The following is a 17,558-nucleotide window of genomic DNA, read 5'->3' as shown; positions in this document are numbered from 1 at the left end:
GCGGAGAGGAAATTAATTACAACTGGTGGTCATTTCACGGGCAACTTGCTGCCACTAATATATAAAATACTTAATGCCGAGAGACTCTGCGCTTATCTCTTATGCAGCCATTGAGAGAGAGAGCAATTAATATCACATCGAGATGTTTCTGTTACAAATAATAATTGTTCCACTCGTTCTTTTGCAGAAAAACAAACCCTGACAGGCGGACAAGGCGGAAAAAACGTCGCGGTAAGTATGGCAAGGTCGCCCGAGGTGTGATTCTCACGCTTGCCAAGGGAGAATTCGATTAAGCTGATGAGGATTTGAGATGGTGATCATATCAGTTGCAATATCTGTGATGTATCTCCGAGCGCCGCCCTTGTTTAAGAATCACTCTGGCAATTCATTAATCATCCCCATGCAGACAATCAATTTGGTGAAAATTCTCTCTGAGCAAACACACATTTATTAATTGCACGTTGACATAATTCCTCGTGCATCGCAATCCCACTGCTCAAATGGCGGACGAGCCAGGAAATGTGGCAGATACTTTCCCACACACTCATTCCAATATGCTAAGCATCCCATTGGCTTCGATCTTATCTCGTGTCTTTCGCTATAATTTTATGTACATATGTAAAATGTCAAATAGTGTGATATTCCCTCATGCGGACGGCCGCAGGGAAGTGGGATGGGTTGATTTAGCGATACTGCATCGCCGATCATTAACAGAGAGTGCGCCACCCACTTCACTTGGACACCTTCTGCTCCCCGAATTTCACTGGCGCGCACAGATGGAGGATGGCGGCCGTGAGGCGAGAGGGACGAGAGACAAATGTAAAAACAAAAGTTGAGATATTTTATGTAATATGGGAGAAGATAAACAAACAAGAGCAAGAATGGAACGAAACAAAATACATTAAGTGTAGTGGAACCAATTCCTCCCATCATAACATCAGTCTCACTTGAGTGAGGGGCTGTTCATGCGAGAATGAAGACAATGTCAGATACCTGTGTTGGCCGAAAGTGCACAATTTCCAGCGACTCACACAAATTTATTTTGTGAATTGAATTTCTCAAGAAATTCCACTGAAAATTCAAGCAAAGTTAGATTACACATGAGATTTTCCACCATGCACACAAATTGGATTGCAGCATATAAGAGATCTGTCCTTTCAATTCAATTTGGCTTATTGTCCATCCCACTTCTGACACCAGTGCTGTTAATAGACAGACAGAAGTGCTCAAAGCACGGTGTCACTAGACGTGAAGTAAACAAGCACAAAAAGACACATTAATTTTGAAAAACACGATGAGTTAGGAATAATAGGAAAAAAGCAATTAGCCGCTAATTGGACAAAGTCCAGATGCTCTGAATGAGTAGCCTCTTGCCGGGTGCCGGAGATGTTCCATGAAATACTCCTGAACACTCTGGGAGCAGCGGATTTGAGTGTCTGCCGCGCACCACTTTGCGGTGGTCCAGCGGATGTGTGAGTGTGTGAAGAGATGGTTAGAAAAAATCAATTTGAACACTAAATTACGATCGGTTAGAAAACACGATGCCAGAGCAAATTAGATAGTTGCTGGCCGCGGTGTTGGCTATGGAATAATGACTTCATTATGGTCATTTGGACAGAAGGTGTGTAATTTTGATCCAAATACACTAAACGCGGCGCGCAGGCAATAGAATGGGCATGAGATGCGCTGCGCTGGGGTAAAGAGGTGACAAGAAATTATATGCAAAGCAGATCTCGAGAGTCACACACATGAGAGGAGGTGAAAATAATTGCAAAAGCTGGAGTGTGAGTTGGCATTGGTGGCGCGGCGAGAAAAGAGAGATGCGATAAAATGAGGAAAAAGAATGAAGAGCACAAATGTACAAATTTATTTCCAAAGCACGAGATATTAAATGATGATGATGTGTGGGCGAAATGTTCATGAGCGCCAAGAGATAAAACGAATTTTTTGAGTTGATGTCACTCTTAACGCGAGATTCTCCTCTTCTCTTTTGTTTCCTCGGCATCTTTCACACCAACTCATGCCTCATTGTCCGTCCTCGTGAGTGGACGCGGACCTCTTGTGAGAGTGCCTTTTTGCCTAGAGTGTGAAGAAGTGCTCACAGACATGACTTTTGGGTCCAATCGCACTGCCACAGGGCGACTTATCTGGCCCTTTTGGGCGCACACAGCTTCGCACTCTGCGCAGCAACTGCAGAAGGTGACAATATTTTGTAATTTATGCGCTCGGGAACTCACAATAAAAACCCCCGGCCCGATGACAAATGCCCTCTTGCAGAGGTGGGAGGCTCCGCGAGTTATTGGGCAGCGCGCACGATTTCGCACAGTGTGAATCCCGGGACGCGCAGAGGGAGTGAAAGCCTCTCAGCGATAAGATGAGGAACCATAAAATAGCCAACACCGTCACAAGAAGTGACTCTGTAAATGTGAATTTATTAATAAACATGATGGAGAATCAACGCTGAATAATATTAAATCAGTCATTCCACTTAAAAGCAATTTTAGCCCACAATTTTTTTCCATCCTCTCCTTCACAAGCGACAATAAAACGGCATTTCATGAGCAAAAATACCCGCGCGGCATATCGAGAATCGGTCACACGATGGGCATCAATACAAATCAAATTTGCGCCATCACAATGTGAGACACCTTTTCACTCCATTTGCGCTTAATTGGTAATTCGTGACATATAATCCATGCGCACGATGGGAATGTGTGAGAAATAGAAAAGAAATCGAGACATAACGTGAAAATTAAATATTTACCCACAAACTGCCTGGCAATGTGACTCTTCCAGTGCTTGTTCAATCTCTTACACATCACTTTTCCAAATATCACCTCTTAACGTTTTAATCCAGCAAAACATGGACAGCATCGGCTGATTGAGAGAATTCTCGCATCTTCATTCTGCTGTGGAAATGCTATAGAGTGCATTGGTTGCGCACTTTGTTAATTTCATCACTCTATTAAAGTAGACTGTCTTAGAAGGCTCAGAAATTCCTTCAGATTTACGTACATTATTACCTATACTTTTCCCGTGACTTTATATGAATGTTTCGAATATTTACAGATTTTGAAGCCAATTTAACCTGATTTGACTGTAAATACTAATTATATTATTAGGAAAAGTAAATATTTCTTTCATGTTTCCACAAAATAAAACAGCTGGAGTACAGTTAAAATAGTTAGAACTGCCAATGAGAAGCCTGGCGATCACTAAACAACCAGATTTAAGCTGCAAGCAACTATAAACCTTGTCAGCTGCAGATAATAGAGTTTAACAAAACATAGACAATGCCTAAGCAAACTTGGTGATTGTTTTGGAACCTGTCATCTCCTGTTTCACATATCTGTGATAAATTTGTCCGAAAGCACACCTCCGAGGATCCCTCGAATGGCATAGAAGGCTGGCGGAAAATGATCTTTTACACACATTTTTCGCCGTGAGAACGAGAAAGAGCGTGAGAGCGGGTGGCAAATATTGATTCTGAGCATGTTAAGTGCATTTTGAGACACAGAAAATCCTCATAATGTGTGTTTGCACAAACTGATTTCTTAATATCAACATCCATCCCGAAAAGTCACCGTCGAATTGAGGTTCGAGTCTCTCTCGGCATGTCACACTCTGTGCTCTGTTTGCCCACTAAATATTTAACTCCACGGACAGACATCGACACTCGAGACGCGATAGGAGTCACTTTATATCCTTCACCGGAGAGAGAAGAATTTAGTGTTTCATCTCTGAAGAGCTGCAGCATGACGTGTTGGCTCTTTTGGCGCGGCGGCGTGAGAAAAGCAGGTAGTCCTCGTGCGCTCCGCGACGCTTAATCTCACGTTACCCTCACATAAGGCACATGATTTTATTGAGGTGATAACTTCCATTGAAAAATCACATTCAATTTCCTCCGCTTTTAATTGATACAATCACGGTTGAAGTCTTGCCATTCCTTCCCACCAGTCAATCCATCAATTAGACACTCTAAACCCGAGTCCAATAATCCCGCCATAAATCTATCATAATGTAAAATATTTATCTTGGAAAAGTGTCTTAACATTGATGTGAATTGGCTGTAAAATATCTTATTGCAAAATTATTGGATTTTATTGGACGCTGCTCAGGTGAAACTCATCCTCTGCTCGAAAATTTTATTGAGGAAATCACAACATAAAATACATGATAATTTCATTACCGTAATCCATATCGATTGGCCCTGGCAGGCTCCGAAGGAATCCGATTATAGGATAACAAGACGATTGAATTTATTCACCTGCGCTTTGGAGTCTCGCGCAAGAGAGAGAAATATTTACCGAAAAACTGTCTTTTGTTTGCACATTTCCGACGCTTTGACGATGGAGTAAAAAATACCCAAATATACATAATGTCAAGTTCATTGGCCGATTACAGATCATTTAAGTCTCAATATTTGAACTACGGCTCATTTCAAAAGTAAACACATCATGTAAATTATGAAATTATGAAGATTATACGTGAAAAAGACCGAGAAAAAAGCGTCCAAGAGAACGAAAGAGGAAAAAATCGGGTTCGTCGCTTGCGATAATTGAAGTCTTTCGTTCTTTTTCCGCGTGCGCGTCCCAAAAAAGCGCGCTCTAAGAGCCGATAATGGGCAGATTATCGTCACTTTTCGCCGGTAATTTCTGTGCATGCGAATTCCCATGGATTGTGAACCGCAGTGGTTTAGCGCACAGGATTCACTTAACGACAGTCGCGTGCCCTGCAAATTCCACTTCATCACTCGCCATTACCGCCACGAGGGGCTCGCACTGTAATTTCAACTTCTATTATGTGTGGTTCTTTTGTCTCTCTGACCATTCAAAAGAACCATTTGATTATATGATTGACTGTTTCACCACATCGACCGCGCGAATTCACTCATGATCCCGATGGACGTGCCTTCGTGCCGCAGCGACCTTTGCAATGGGTTTAGTGTTTCGCTGAGGGGAATGAGTGCGGTTTATCGATAACTACACTGCAGCTGCACTCAGAGAAATCGCGCTCGGATTTGCATGTTCATGCCGAATCCCTGTAATTCACGGGGCTGAGTTATATTTTGACGAATTCTCGGGCCGCGCGCGCGCCATTCATGAGAACGAGTCTCATCTTGTCTACGATAAAAAATGCCGCTGGCAAGAAAAATTGGCACAACACGCAGAGGAGAGAAAAGCCAACCGGCTGTGAGTGAAAAAGTGGCATAAAATATTAATTCCAATGTATTTTTTCTGACCACATCCATTCACATATTTTCCCATAATTCAATTTTTGACGGAAAGGAGAGAGACTCCTCGCCGCGCCAAACTCGCTGAACTCTTTTAATACAATCCTTCATCTTCCATCGCTTCTCTCCTCCTCCTTGTTGTCTTGTCTCTTCATTCCGGATGACGATATTTCGCCTTTTTTCCCCCGCGCCGCACATATACAAATTATATTGAGCTATTTCTATATGCTCAACAATATTTAATGTTGGGTCGATTGAACAGCAAAAAGAAGCAACGATGGAGGCAACAAAAGTAAAGCAAATAATTCGTTTATGCAAACAAAATCCAACGCGCCACACCTCAAGGGGGCGAAAATACGGCATCGCAAAAGATATTCCATCGCATTTGCGCGTCGCAGGGCGGCGGGGCGCGCGGGGAGCGCAGCTCGCAGCGGGATATTCGATGTCTGTCCATTATGTGTCCTTTCACACGAGTCAGACACGCTACTTTACCCATCACACAGGATGAATCGCGCTGGTGGCTCTCGGGCCTTCTCTCCCGCCTGCCTCGGCGCGTCCGGGTGCGCGGCTCACCCACCCTGTGCTCTCTGTGGTCGCGGCCGCACAGCCAAGGTGCACCTCTATGTTGAGATTCAACATTCCCGGTGTCCGGAATGCATCAGGTTCTTCTTCTCCTTCCTTTTTCTCTATGTTAAACATGATATTTATGATGAACACACATATAAATCCATGTGTATTTATGTAAATTCTCCCCGGAGAAGCGCCAAAGATTTCATTCGACTGAGGATCACATTATTCTTGTCTTATAGGTTCCCAGAGAGTCAAACGTTGGGGGATTTCACCCAAACAAGCCCACAAACGAGAGCCGTTTTCCGCGCGCGCGCACACACCGTGAAAAGCGGAGCGACGGACATGTTTGCTAATTTAAATCCTCAGCTACTTAATGATGATCGTGAATCAGGGAGGAAATTGTGCCACAAATCAAAATCTCTCCTCGTGGTTTCTGTTTACGACACAGGTTCAGATTTCATTCATTGGAAATAAAAACCACTGAAACGCACACTCAGAGAAAATCGAGCATGCGCTGATTTCGCTGTCAATCCTAACAGAAGACACAAAGAGAGTTTCAAAATATCTCAAGTCATTTTTGGCTGAAATAAAAGAATATTTTATCACAAACTCTCATCCTCGCGAGATTTTTCTTTCTTTCCACTAGACCAGAAAAATTAATCATGTCGATGATAAAGTGAGCAACTTCAGCTCTGGCAAGTGATTCACCATTTCACGGTCTCTTCCGATTTCTTTCATTTCACACTGCGAATCTCTTCCACGGTGTTCTTGCGAGATGATTCCATCAATGTCTAATTTCCATGTGCCCTGGGAGATGTTAAATAACTCCGCGCGGAGCTGCTCTCTGGCATTTTCTCTGATGCCCTTTTTCAGGTGTCCCGCGAAACCTGGGAGAAATTTCTCGTACTCTCGGACATATTTTCGGGAATTCCTCTCTCTCTCTCTCTCTCTCTCTCTCTCTTGGTCAACTTCTTTTACGGAATTACATGCCATTTGTGCGACAGCGAGCCGGAAAAAATCAGTCACTCTCACGGGGAGAGTCGCGTTATCTGGCCCACGAAGTCTTGCAGCTACTTAAGACGTCGCCCTCATGTTCGGCAGTATCGTTTCTCCTTCCGGTAATTTATTTTCTCCACATTCTTCGCTGGGCCGTGATTTTCCGCTCTCCCCGATTCGCGGCTTTGGGACCTTTGCGCGGTGACTGAGTGAAATTACACGCTGAAGTGGCGGCAGATATGGGAGAAAAGCCGGGCGACCCTAATGCCTCATCATCATGCCACTGCGATATTGCTAGTTTTTGTGACTAAATCTGAGTCTCAAGCGAACTAGATAATCTCTAGTTTGTTAAGTTTTTCTAGCTTTTTTGCAAGGCAAGGAAAAATGTCTTAAAAAATGTCAACTTGACCTCAGATAGGTTACTCTCTGCTCTAGATGTCACGGGATCGAACAGAGCAATGGTGTGAGAGTTTGTCTAACCTCTAAAACCTTATCTTGTTGGTAATTAAAACACGTTTGTGGCACACAAAAAGTCAGCAATTAAATTGTTTTGTCTTCTGGCGAGGGAAAGACAGCGAGAGCAAAGGAGGAGGAACAATGACAAAATTATGAAATCGCGATCCACCGAACTGAAAATGCGATCACGGGAAAAAATGTCGAAGAGCAAGTGGCAGAGGCAAAAAAGACGTCCGTCATTGGTGGAAGTCAAATGAGAAGAATCAAAATTAACAACATCAACTATTTCGGTGCTCCCGAACAGAGTTGAGAATGATTGACGTGAGGAATTTACAGACCAAATGATAATGATTTAATAATCTTAGTAACTTTTTGCTTGTAAGAGAGAAGAATAGCGAGATCAACATTGTACATTCTTAGGATTCACATGTAAACCTGGGAAATATTGCATCTTCAATCTATTCCGCCGGTGCTCTTCAGCTCTGATCCTCCGTCAAAATCTCTCCCACTGTCCGCTGAGCGGACAGAAGTATGCAGTCCTCAAAAATGCTCTAACCAGATGACACAGAGGCAAAAGAAATAATTAAGAGCAGAACCCAAGCTCTCAATCTCTCTCTCTCTCTCGCGCCTCTTCCACTTCACTTTTGGCAATCATGGGTTAATTTGGCCGAAAAGCTATTTCATATCGACTCGATGGCGCATTCCGGCATACTTTCGTCGTCGTTTCTGCCGATCAAAATGTGACGATGGTCCGATTCTGCATCCCCGGAGGCCGTCTTCGTGCGCTTTCCTCGGCAAATTGCCCACTTTGGCAGCATCTCGCGCGGAAGGAGGGCTTTCTTCACGATCGCGCGGATCGGGAAAAGGTGGTGCAGCGAAAAATCAGCCCATATTGATCTGGCCGAGATATTCATTCATGTCGCTGGCCTGCCGGCAGTGGCGGAGGACACTTGGCTGATTGATGCGAAAGGAGGCAGCAGAGAATGGAAGAAATTGCCCATAAAAATTGCATTTACCCGCGGAGAATTTTCTCTCCCATCCATTAATGTTCATCAAGGATGGGATGAATCTTATCTCCTGGGCTCCTCTTCACCTTTCACTCCCGTCCACGCATCGGCAAATTGCATAGTCGATCGCATTCATGAGATGCCACTTGCGCACCAAGTACATCAAACAATCTTTAGCACCGTGGCTTCCAGGCCGCAGAACATGAATTATAATAGTAGGTTGTGTCGCAGATGCTTTGCATATCATTCCTCAGCCTCGCCGTCTATCCATCGCGAGCAAGTCGGCGAATGATGATCATTTCCCAGCTAAATTGCCCATTTCTTCGCCGGGCAATTTCGTGAGTGTGCAAGACGCAATCTTTCACCCTCTGTTCATCTGCTTATCGATCGCGGGCCATCAATTGGTCGCCCGTGGCCGTTGAATTCCGCGCAGAACGGCTCTTTGTCACCACCAGCAATATTTCCAGTACTGTTCCGCGGAATGCGTGGCGCAAAAATGCAAGAGCACAAGTTCAAATGAATAAATAATTGATTGAAAGTGCTAAAGTGACACAGTCACAGCCAATATCTCGAACACCGCATAAAGAAAATCCCCGTTCAATAGATTCACAACAATGTTAGAAAGTGATAATTCTTTCGCCTCTCTTCGCGCAGTGCTGCCACATTATTTGCCTACTTGCGGACAAGCGCCGAGGGGTGAAAAGCATTTAACTTAATGTATAACATCTGCAGTGAACTCTTCTCTCACGCAAATGATTCGTGCACGAATGCAGAATACTTTTTCCTGCCAACTCCTCTCTTATTAGATACTTCGGAAATTGTCACTATTACGCCCAGGTCTGAATCATTTATTTCATAATTTTTTAATTGAATTCCTCACTTGAATTGGCGCTCCGCAGATAGTTTGCTGGCCCCTCGGCGCAATCACGGCCGCTCGGGTGTCCGAAAGGGAGCGCAGCGTGGAAGGACGCGCAATAGATGGAGTATTTACATTTCCCGGGATCGATGGGCATCCGGATGACATGACAATGGAATGGAGATATTTGCCCGCGCAACAGCCAGATAAATCGATTGTTCCCGCGCAGATAGGGCCAGCCGGCGATCCGGGGAGCATTGTCTCTACCCTCGAGAGTCCCATGACTCGCAGGCCCTCGGATTGAGTCATTCATTGTTTCCCCGCGCGCCGTCCGTGCGAACGGGCCCAACTGTGGCGCTCTCTCGCCTCGGTGACAAGTTCCATTTGGTGTCCCCATTATTTGTCTGTGGAAGTACAATAAATTTGAATTCGATTTTATTGAATTCGAAACAATTTGTCACGTGAGTGATTAATAAACTCCGCACACTGGACAGAAGCGGACAAGGAGGAAGGAAAGGCGGCGAACCGCATTCGCATGTCACACGGGCCTTTTTGCGACGAATCACAGAGACAAGCGGAAGGCGGTTAGTAGGGAAGCACTTGGAGAAATGCAAATATATGCATTCGCGATCGTAAATTCGTAAGCTGTTGTTGCTTAGCGGCATTTAGGCTAAAACTTGTCTACGATCGCTTGACGAGTGTTATCTTATCTGGACAGCTAACTTTTTCCATGTCCATCCGAAGACTTCTTCATATCACACGCAAGACGAGACTTTCTTGCATATAGAAAAGAGTGGAAAAAGACGCAGAAGAAATTGGTGGCGAGGGAAAAAAGCGACAGCGACCGTACAATCGAAGAGCGGATGGAAGCGATGTTTGAATTAGAAGTAAAAACATGAAGGGAAAAGGCAATACAACGGCCAAGAACTGGATGACAAAAATAAATAATTCAAAACACGCCGATACAAGATCCGATAAGACAGTTAGATTCGTTTGGACAGTGGGAGAAAGATGAACTGTGCGGGACATAAAAATAGACTTGTCTTAATTGAATATACAGACTTCTTTCATGCTCGCGCGTCTTTTTCCGCATTGTGTGTCCTATGCTGGCCACCAGACGAGCTCCCATGCTCACGTGGACGCGGAGGGAAATTTGTAGCTCCAGAGCGACACTCTGGATGGCAAATTGTGCTTCCGCGGCAATGCTCAAGACGCGGTGAATCGGCATAAAGAAAAGGGCACGTGAGAATGTAATTGAATTTTTATGTCATACATTTCTCATCTCAGAGGAAGAGATTTTGATGGATTCCCTCTGCGCGGACAATTGCAACATCAAAAGAGGTACTTTGGGGAAAATGTCGTCCTCCTACGGTTTCATATAAATCGATTCTAGCGCGCCTGAAGCACAGCGATTACATCTGTAACTCAGAGATTACGGAAAACATCTTAAGTGATTCTGTCGTTAATCAATAGGAAATCAAGATAAGACCCCAAAATATGGGACTCGAGCGACACATGATATTAGATGATCCTTTTGTCTGGGCCTGAATTCCATCTGAAATGCTGGAGAATGCTCGGAAACGAAGAGGGTTTTATCTCACAAACCATCACGGAATGCGATGTTCTGTATTAATCAAAGGAGAAGCATAGAGAAAAGCTCTCTCTCTCTCTTCCTCTATGATTCAATCGCTTGCTCGCCAAATTTCACATGCACTCACAATCGCATGTCTTTTGCCACTCTTTCGCCTCCGCCGAATTGTCTCTGTCCCCAACTGACGGCGAGGCGGAGTGACAGGCTAATCTGGCTATTGTGAGGCTCATGATTGATTCGAGGCTCCCAGTTGGATTGTGTGCAAAAGTCGTGTTGTCAGTCATGTGGTCAGTCTTCGGTGCACAAGAAGCAATTCGCCATTCACCGCGTGACGGCTGAGAAACCTCGTGCTGAGGATCAATTTCGGCTGACTAATTGTATCCAATTCATCTGTTGCACCCTCCAAAGCGGATTCCCAGAGATCAGCTGCACTTGTAAATTGATCCAATGCGCTTTCAGCAATGCCATTCGTTTGCAGACAGAACAGACAGCCCGAGACGAGTCCAAGGGACGTTAGATTTGTTGATATTAAAGTAGTACGTGGGAAATTCCTGTAAGACTTTCAACATCTCTCATTCTTATCAGACATTTTTGTGCGAATTTCAGCTAATTCCAAATTACAAATTCTCCAATTTTCTAGCCACACTGATGCATCACGGGAACACACCCTCGGCAGGAAGCCTGTGCGGCGTGTCTTCCGCTGCGCCTGAGCAGTGGACTGATGAGGACTCGGGAAGGTGAAGGCCGAGTAACCCGCGCTGTGTGATTTATTGCTGCAATTTGTAAATGGACAGTGATATCGCGGGTAATATCTCTGGGTTTTTCGATGCTCTACGCGGGCGCACGGAGGCGGTCTCAATTGCCTATTTATGCAGCTTTCGGGAGGCTCGGTAATCCTTTTGTCCGCTTCCTGCCAGTCGCCACCCAGAGCGGCCAGAGACACTTCTTCCCGGCCTTCCCGCAGGAACAATGCACACGCAGTGATCACCGTTCCTGGGCAGAGACACATTAATTTCCACCTGCGACGGTGTGCATTTCGGCGGGCGCGGGCGAAGTGTTCGTATGAAAAATAAACGCTGGCAGAGACAAAACGAATCACTGTGTGTCCGTTTGGCTGATTCGGAGAAGAAGAAAAAGAGCTGTGAGTGCCTTCGGAGGAGTAAAAAAAGACGCCACTGCGTTCCTGAATCTCTCCGCAGTGCCATGGGGTGAAGCTCTCTGATCTCATATAATGTGGTCTGTCACAGAATTGACATGAACCGATTAATAAGGAGTTAAGAAAATTATTTATTCTGCTCAAATGCTGGATAAATACGTTGAATTAGTAAATGATATATGGGAAAGAAAGGGAAGAGGAGTAAAAAGGCATCGCGAGAATGCTCAAAATCATCATTGATATCTTTTTTTCTGCCCTCCGCTATTCGGAGTTAATATTAGTAATCCAGAGAGTTATTATTTTATTAGTCACACATTCAATTGAGGAGAAAACAAACTTCACTTTATACGATCTTCGCGCTCATTTCGCTCCATGGGATTATCATTCATCTTCCCAGCATTTCCTTCCCACTGTATAATCTCCTCTCTGCCACTTTGTGGTGTGAATTGCACCTAATAGATGGTTATTGAGGGAAAAACTATTGTTATTATCAATTGTATCCATTCTCGCACCGCTGGATCTTCCTCATCTCCAGTAGTTCAGCTCTCTGAACGCACTCTGAACCTCCCGAGATCCTTCCAAGTCACAATTAGGCACCACTAAGCCGCAGATTGGAGAACACGCGTCTAATTGAATCTCCCAATAATGCCATTAGATATCTGGCGTGGCGTAATTGATTGGAATCTATTAGGTTCCCGTGGATTCGATCGCGCGCATTTCGTGGTTTAACCTCCAATCTCTGGCCACAATGAATGGATCATATTTGCCCCCTTCGATCGGGATAAATGGGAGCTGTAAATAATGTGTCTGCTTAATATCATTATTGGTGGCGTAATGCAATATTATTGGACTCGAGCAGCGCTCTATGACACGATAAGGCGAGTCCATTGGCTGTTTCCGCGGCGGAGAGCAAAAATCCAGCCAAACATCGTGTTTAACATGAGGAGATACACAAGCGGAGGCAAAATACCATCATCATGATCTCGTCGCGCAGTGGTGTTAAATTACATGACTTCATTCACTGTTCACGTAATTAAATCCAATAGAAGACCACGATCGCTTACATTGCCTTTCTAGGAGTCATTCTAAACCTCGTTTTAATCTTCACCATGACCATGACTTTGCCCACTTCGTGAAGACTTTCTCAAGGCAGCACACTTGCGGACGGCATTCTGAACAAGCTGATATCTTCGCCATAGAAGAGCGAATTGCGGAGTTAATATCGTCCTAAAAGACCATATTAGAACTAGATGATCAGTCTCAAATGCTTTATAATAATCAATTGCCCTTCAAATGATTGACACTGCAAAAAGAGAGGTTTAGAAAACTCCAAGAAATTAGTATTTTGCTAAAAAGAGCCAATTTCTTGAAATGCGATCTTAGCAAAAGTTAATAAAGCTGGAAAATTGTTTGCTCTTTCGCAAATGAATATTTTCTGATAGATTCCGTCACATTTTTGTGGTCTGGATAAAACAGATGATCATTTGGACTTCTCTTCATCAAGATCTAATGTAAAGTAAATAAAGCATTGAGGGATGAAAAGGCGATAATCAAAGCTTCTACAACTGAATTTAACAGGCTCTCTAACGTATTTGTAAACTGAAAATCCCAGGCTGATATAGAATATTCAGACGTGTTATTAAATGCCTCAAAATACTTACGCTCAGCGTATTCTAACAGTCGCTTGTGAAGGGCGGGCGGCGGTGGGAAAATAAGAAGAAAATTTGTATAAATGAATGGGAATGTGTGGAGGAAAAAACGAGAAGAGGAGAGATCATATGGGTGACTAGAGAAACGAAATTACGACTCGCACTGAGATTATGTGGATCGGATACGAAAATCGATTGATACAAATTGATTCGGTTCTTTGAAGATCTTGTCTTGTTTTTTTCCCTCTCTCCCTCTCTCTCGCCCCTCGTCCGCCCCCTTTGGCAGCAGCGGAATGACTTTTTGTTCCTCCTCCCGATCACCGTGCTCTTTTTGCCGCCATCGCCTCTCTGCCTATATTCTTCACTTCTTTATTATACACTGTGTGACCCTCCTCTGTGGTGTCCATTGAGTGTTTTAAATATTGGAAGCATTTCGATGTAAAATGTCAAGCTTTTTTTGCTCCCATCCTCAATTCAATATCAAATTCTTCGTCCCAGAATGTTGAACACTTTGTAATGGATGTATGATAACTTCTTCTCTTCTATCTTCCACCAATATTACACCAATTCACCGGATCTGCTCGATTGATCAAGCACACATTGGGTGTGTTTGACAACGAATTAGTGGGAAATTTTTTACTCCATCCACAAATGTGACATTTGACATCACACGTGCGGAATTTGCAAATGACTTTAGAATGTTTAGAATGCGTAGTGAAAGCCTTACTTGTGGAGGCTCAAATTCTCTCCCTTAAATTTCATCCAAGAAATCCCACTCAATTACCCATCCTTTGGCGCACTGTCTTCCCTATGTCATCGCGGAACACTCCTTTCCCGAAGTGCAGCAGGTGGAGTTCTAGCCTCGATCGCATAGGCTCTTAATTAGGCGACCTTAATTCAATTTGTGCTCTCGCGAGGCCGAGGCAAAAAATCATGCACGGACACATTTTGGGGTGGGACGCGAGAGGCAAGAGAGAGAGATTTATATGAAAAATACTGTCAGATTGAAGAGATAGGAGAACTGATCAATCACGAGATGTTTCCAACCTTCTTTTCACCCTCGTTGGTCGTTTTGTGTGGTTGGCAAATGAAGAATTTGCTCTCGGCCATGGACACTGTTACACTTATTTGAATTTTAAATGTTCTATTATCCATGTTTTCTCTCTATTAATCGTTTGTGTATTGTTTCCTCCGTGCGTCCAATTGTTCTTTTCGGGAGGGAATTTTCACCAATTAAATGCAAATTCAGCTTCTAGCGGATAAATCATACGGCAAGCAGATGCCATCCTTCCGCGGGAAGACGCCGTGTTAATCTGGGACCGAGGCGGTAATAATTGTCTGAGAAAATAGACGTGGCGTGAAGGAAAACAAGCCTAATTTATTGGCCTCTCTTTCTCTCTCTCTCTCTTTCTCTTCCCTCAAAATCGATCTCGAGATGTGCTTTTCCACAAAACATACGCGCCGTAGCATCGCTTATAAATTCTGATTTCCATCTCATTTGAAATCAATTGTTGGCCATCCGAAGAGAAAGTCTTACGTGTTTTGTGCACATGACAAAGAAGCGAGGAATTGAAATAATTAGGAGTCTCTCTGCGCCTTTATTTATATCCCCGACCATCTTCCAATCCACACTATTTGCATTTGCGGCCATCACTTAACGATTGTCGAGAAAAATCGCCGAGAGGGATTCGATATTTGCATGTATAGCATAGATTTTATGATACCCCCAACTCGAGATGATTTGCTAGGAAGACGATTTGTTAATCATTCAGCAATGGGTCTCTTCGCATTTTATAACCATCGCATATTGACTCGCTGATTGAGTTTCCTGGTTTGGATGTCGAAGAGCGTGCCTTTGCCCCAGAAAAGACACTCTTTCGCGTGTTATTTCGCTGGCATTGCATGATTTCCAAGCCAATTGTTGGCCTAAACTGAGAGGCTTCACTTTCACTGAAATGCTATTTGACTGTGAGATAATTGCTCCAAATCAGGCACATAAAAACCATTGCAGATACAAAAAAAAAACAAATGCAAAACGATTGAAATAATATTAAAACCATTGAAAAAAAAACGATTATCAGACAAAATTAGTGTTTATTGACATTTTATTTACACATGGAAGATTTTTTTGAAAATTGTCCTTAAAGGTCAGAAATATTCAATCTTGATCTTTGGTGTTTTACTGTGTCTTTCATCAGTATGCAAATATTTCTCTACATTCGCAAAGTGGCTCTTGATTTAACTATTAAAAAATTATAATAGACTTTATCAATTTTCTCTATTTAAGGCTCTAATTTAAGATCTTTTTTTCTTCCTTTACTTTGGTTTATACTTGATTATACCGTTTTATTAGAAATAAAATGTGCAAATTCATTGGAAAGGCTTAATTTACCCTTTTTAAGTCTTAAGGTCTTCGTTAGTAAGACTTGTAAGATTGCAATTATTGCACACAAGAGAGTCTATTTGAACTTGTCCCTTAGTATTGCGATCTCTTCGCATGACATCAATGGAGCGGAGCCCTGAGAACTCATCTGCAGCGCCCCATCGGAGCCAAGGTGGTGACGTGGGAGCGGCGGCAAGGGCGCGGACGTAAGTGAGGAGGCTGACATGGTGGCACGGAGGTCAATTCGCCAGCAGTAACCTCTTCATCACGTGGCCAGCGCGAGTGGGCAAGCGTCGTGCACTCGGCGGATTCAATATTACAAATAAATGGTCGGAACGCGAGACCCAATTCATAATAAATTCTATCTAAGGCATAAATAGACATTGATGTATGTTCTGTCATGAGAGTCCATGCCACAATTCCCATCTTCTCCTCCGCGCCCGAGCGAGACGGCCGATCATGCGCTTATCTTGCGCATTACACCTTGCACAGAGTCCATCACTCACGGCCCAGCTCATCCGCCGCGAATCATCCCACCAATTTATTACATTTAATACGGATACTATTGCCATTGATGGTGACTGATGGCCGCGCTGGCATGCGGGAATCCATCGGGACTGTTTGGACAATCGCATTATAAATGGTTAATCGCAATTGCATTATTTGCACGGCAAGACGTCCGATTAGATGCCCAATAGATCTCGGCTAAGTGAACAGATTGTCATTCCCATGATCGTATTATGATCACCTCTGGACATAAATACACAACTCTCTTGCGAGTTAATATTTCACTTTTTGTTCACTCTCTCAGGCTCTGTCGCTCAAATTGAGTGAAATATCGTGAAAATGCTCCGATTATGCGCATTAATGTCTCCCACAGAGATTACATTTTCCCCTCAATCGCTTCTTTACCTCAATACTATCTTCTTCTCTGCTGAAATTTATACTGAGACTTTATGGCGACTGTTGATCATCACATGATTTCAAATATTCATCTTCTCGTCGAAAGATAGTCGAACGACTCTTTCTGCTATCCCCACCGTGAGGCGCTGTAGTCAATTTAAGGAATGTTTTGATTTCGTGTGTCAAAATTTTCATTTCCTCAGAAAATTGTAATTTTTCCGTGTAAAATCGAGTGAGAAAGATTCGCAAATCATGCATCTCGATAGAGTGACCAACGACAGGAAGCTTTACCTATGCAGATGGTATTTCAGAGGTGATTTCCTATCTTTAACTGATATTTGAACACACACTTGATAAGTTTTGTTGTTGTTGCTGCAGCTGGGTTTGCTTGTCTTCCCTTCGTTTGGGCAATCAACACCATCTGGTTCTTCAGCGAAGCCTTCCGGAAGCCGCCCTACGAGGAACAGGCACAGATTAAAAAATGTAAGTGACTGTTTTGGTTGAGAGAATGTCATGAAAACATGCACTTTCTTCCAGATGTTCTCTACTCCGCTTTGGGCTCCATTGTCTGGCTCGTGGTCATCATTTCCTGGGTGACTATTTACCAGTACCATCGAGCGGAATGGGGCGAATTTGGCGACAGGATAAGCCTGTTTATTCCCCTGGGCAAGCCATAAAGCTCATTCATCATGTCATTTTCTTTTTTTTTTATTTATATTAAAACGCCCTAGCAATGCTAGAATTTTCCCTGTTTGTGT

The 17,558-nt window shown here is 43.6% G+C and overlaps 1 protein-coding gene across 1 annotated transcript; it reads left to right on the top strand.

Annotated features, from left to right (window-relative positions):
- The first annotated feature begins 15,691 nt into the window (after positions 1 to 15,691).
- On the top strand, positions 15,692 to 17,550 carry LOC132259793 (gamma-secretase subunit pen-2). The gene is made up of 3 exons (XM_059757557.1): positions 15,692 to 17,113; positions 17,179 to 17,283; positions 17,338 to 17,550. The coding sequence occupies exons 1-3, from the start codon at positions 17,053 to 17,055 to the stop codon at positions 17,475 to 17,477; spliced, it is 306 nt and encodes a 101-aa protein (XP_059613540.1). The 5' UTR covers positions 15,692 to 17,052; the 3' UTR covers positions 17,478 to 17,550.
- The last annotated feature ends 8 nt before the right edge of the window (positions 17,551 to 17,558 follow it).

This window comes from Phlebotomus argentipes, unplaced genomic scaffold, assembly GCF_947086385.1.
Source record: "Phlebotomus argentipes unplaced genomic scaffold, Phlebotomus argentipes genome assembly scaffold_18, whole genome shotgun sequence".
Taxonomy (NCBI): domain Eukaryota; kingdom Metazoa; phylum Arthropoda; class Insecta; order Diptera; family Psychodidae; genus Phlebotomus; species Phlebotomus argentipes.
Note: the sequence above shows the minus strand (reverse complement) of the source record. Positions and strands in the feature narration are given on the sequence as shown.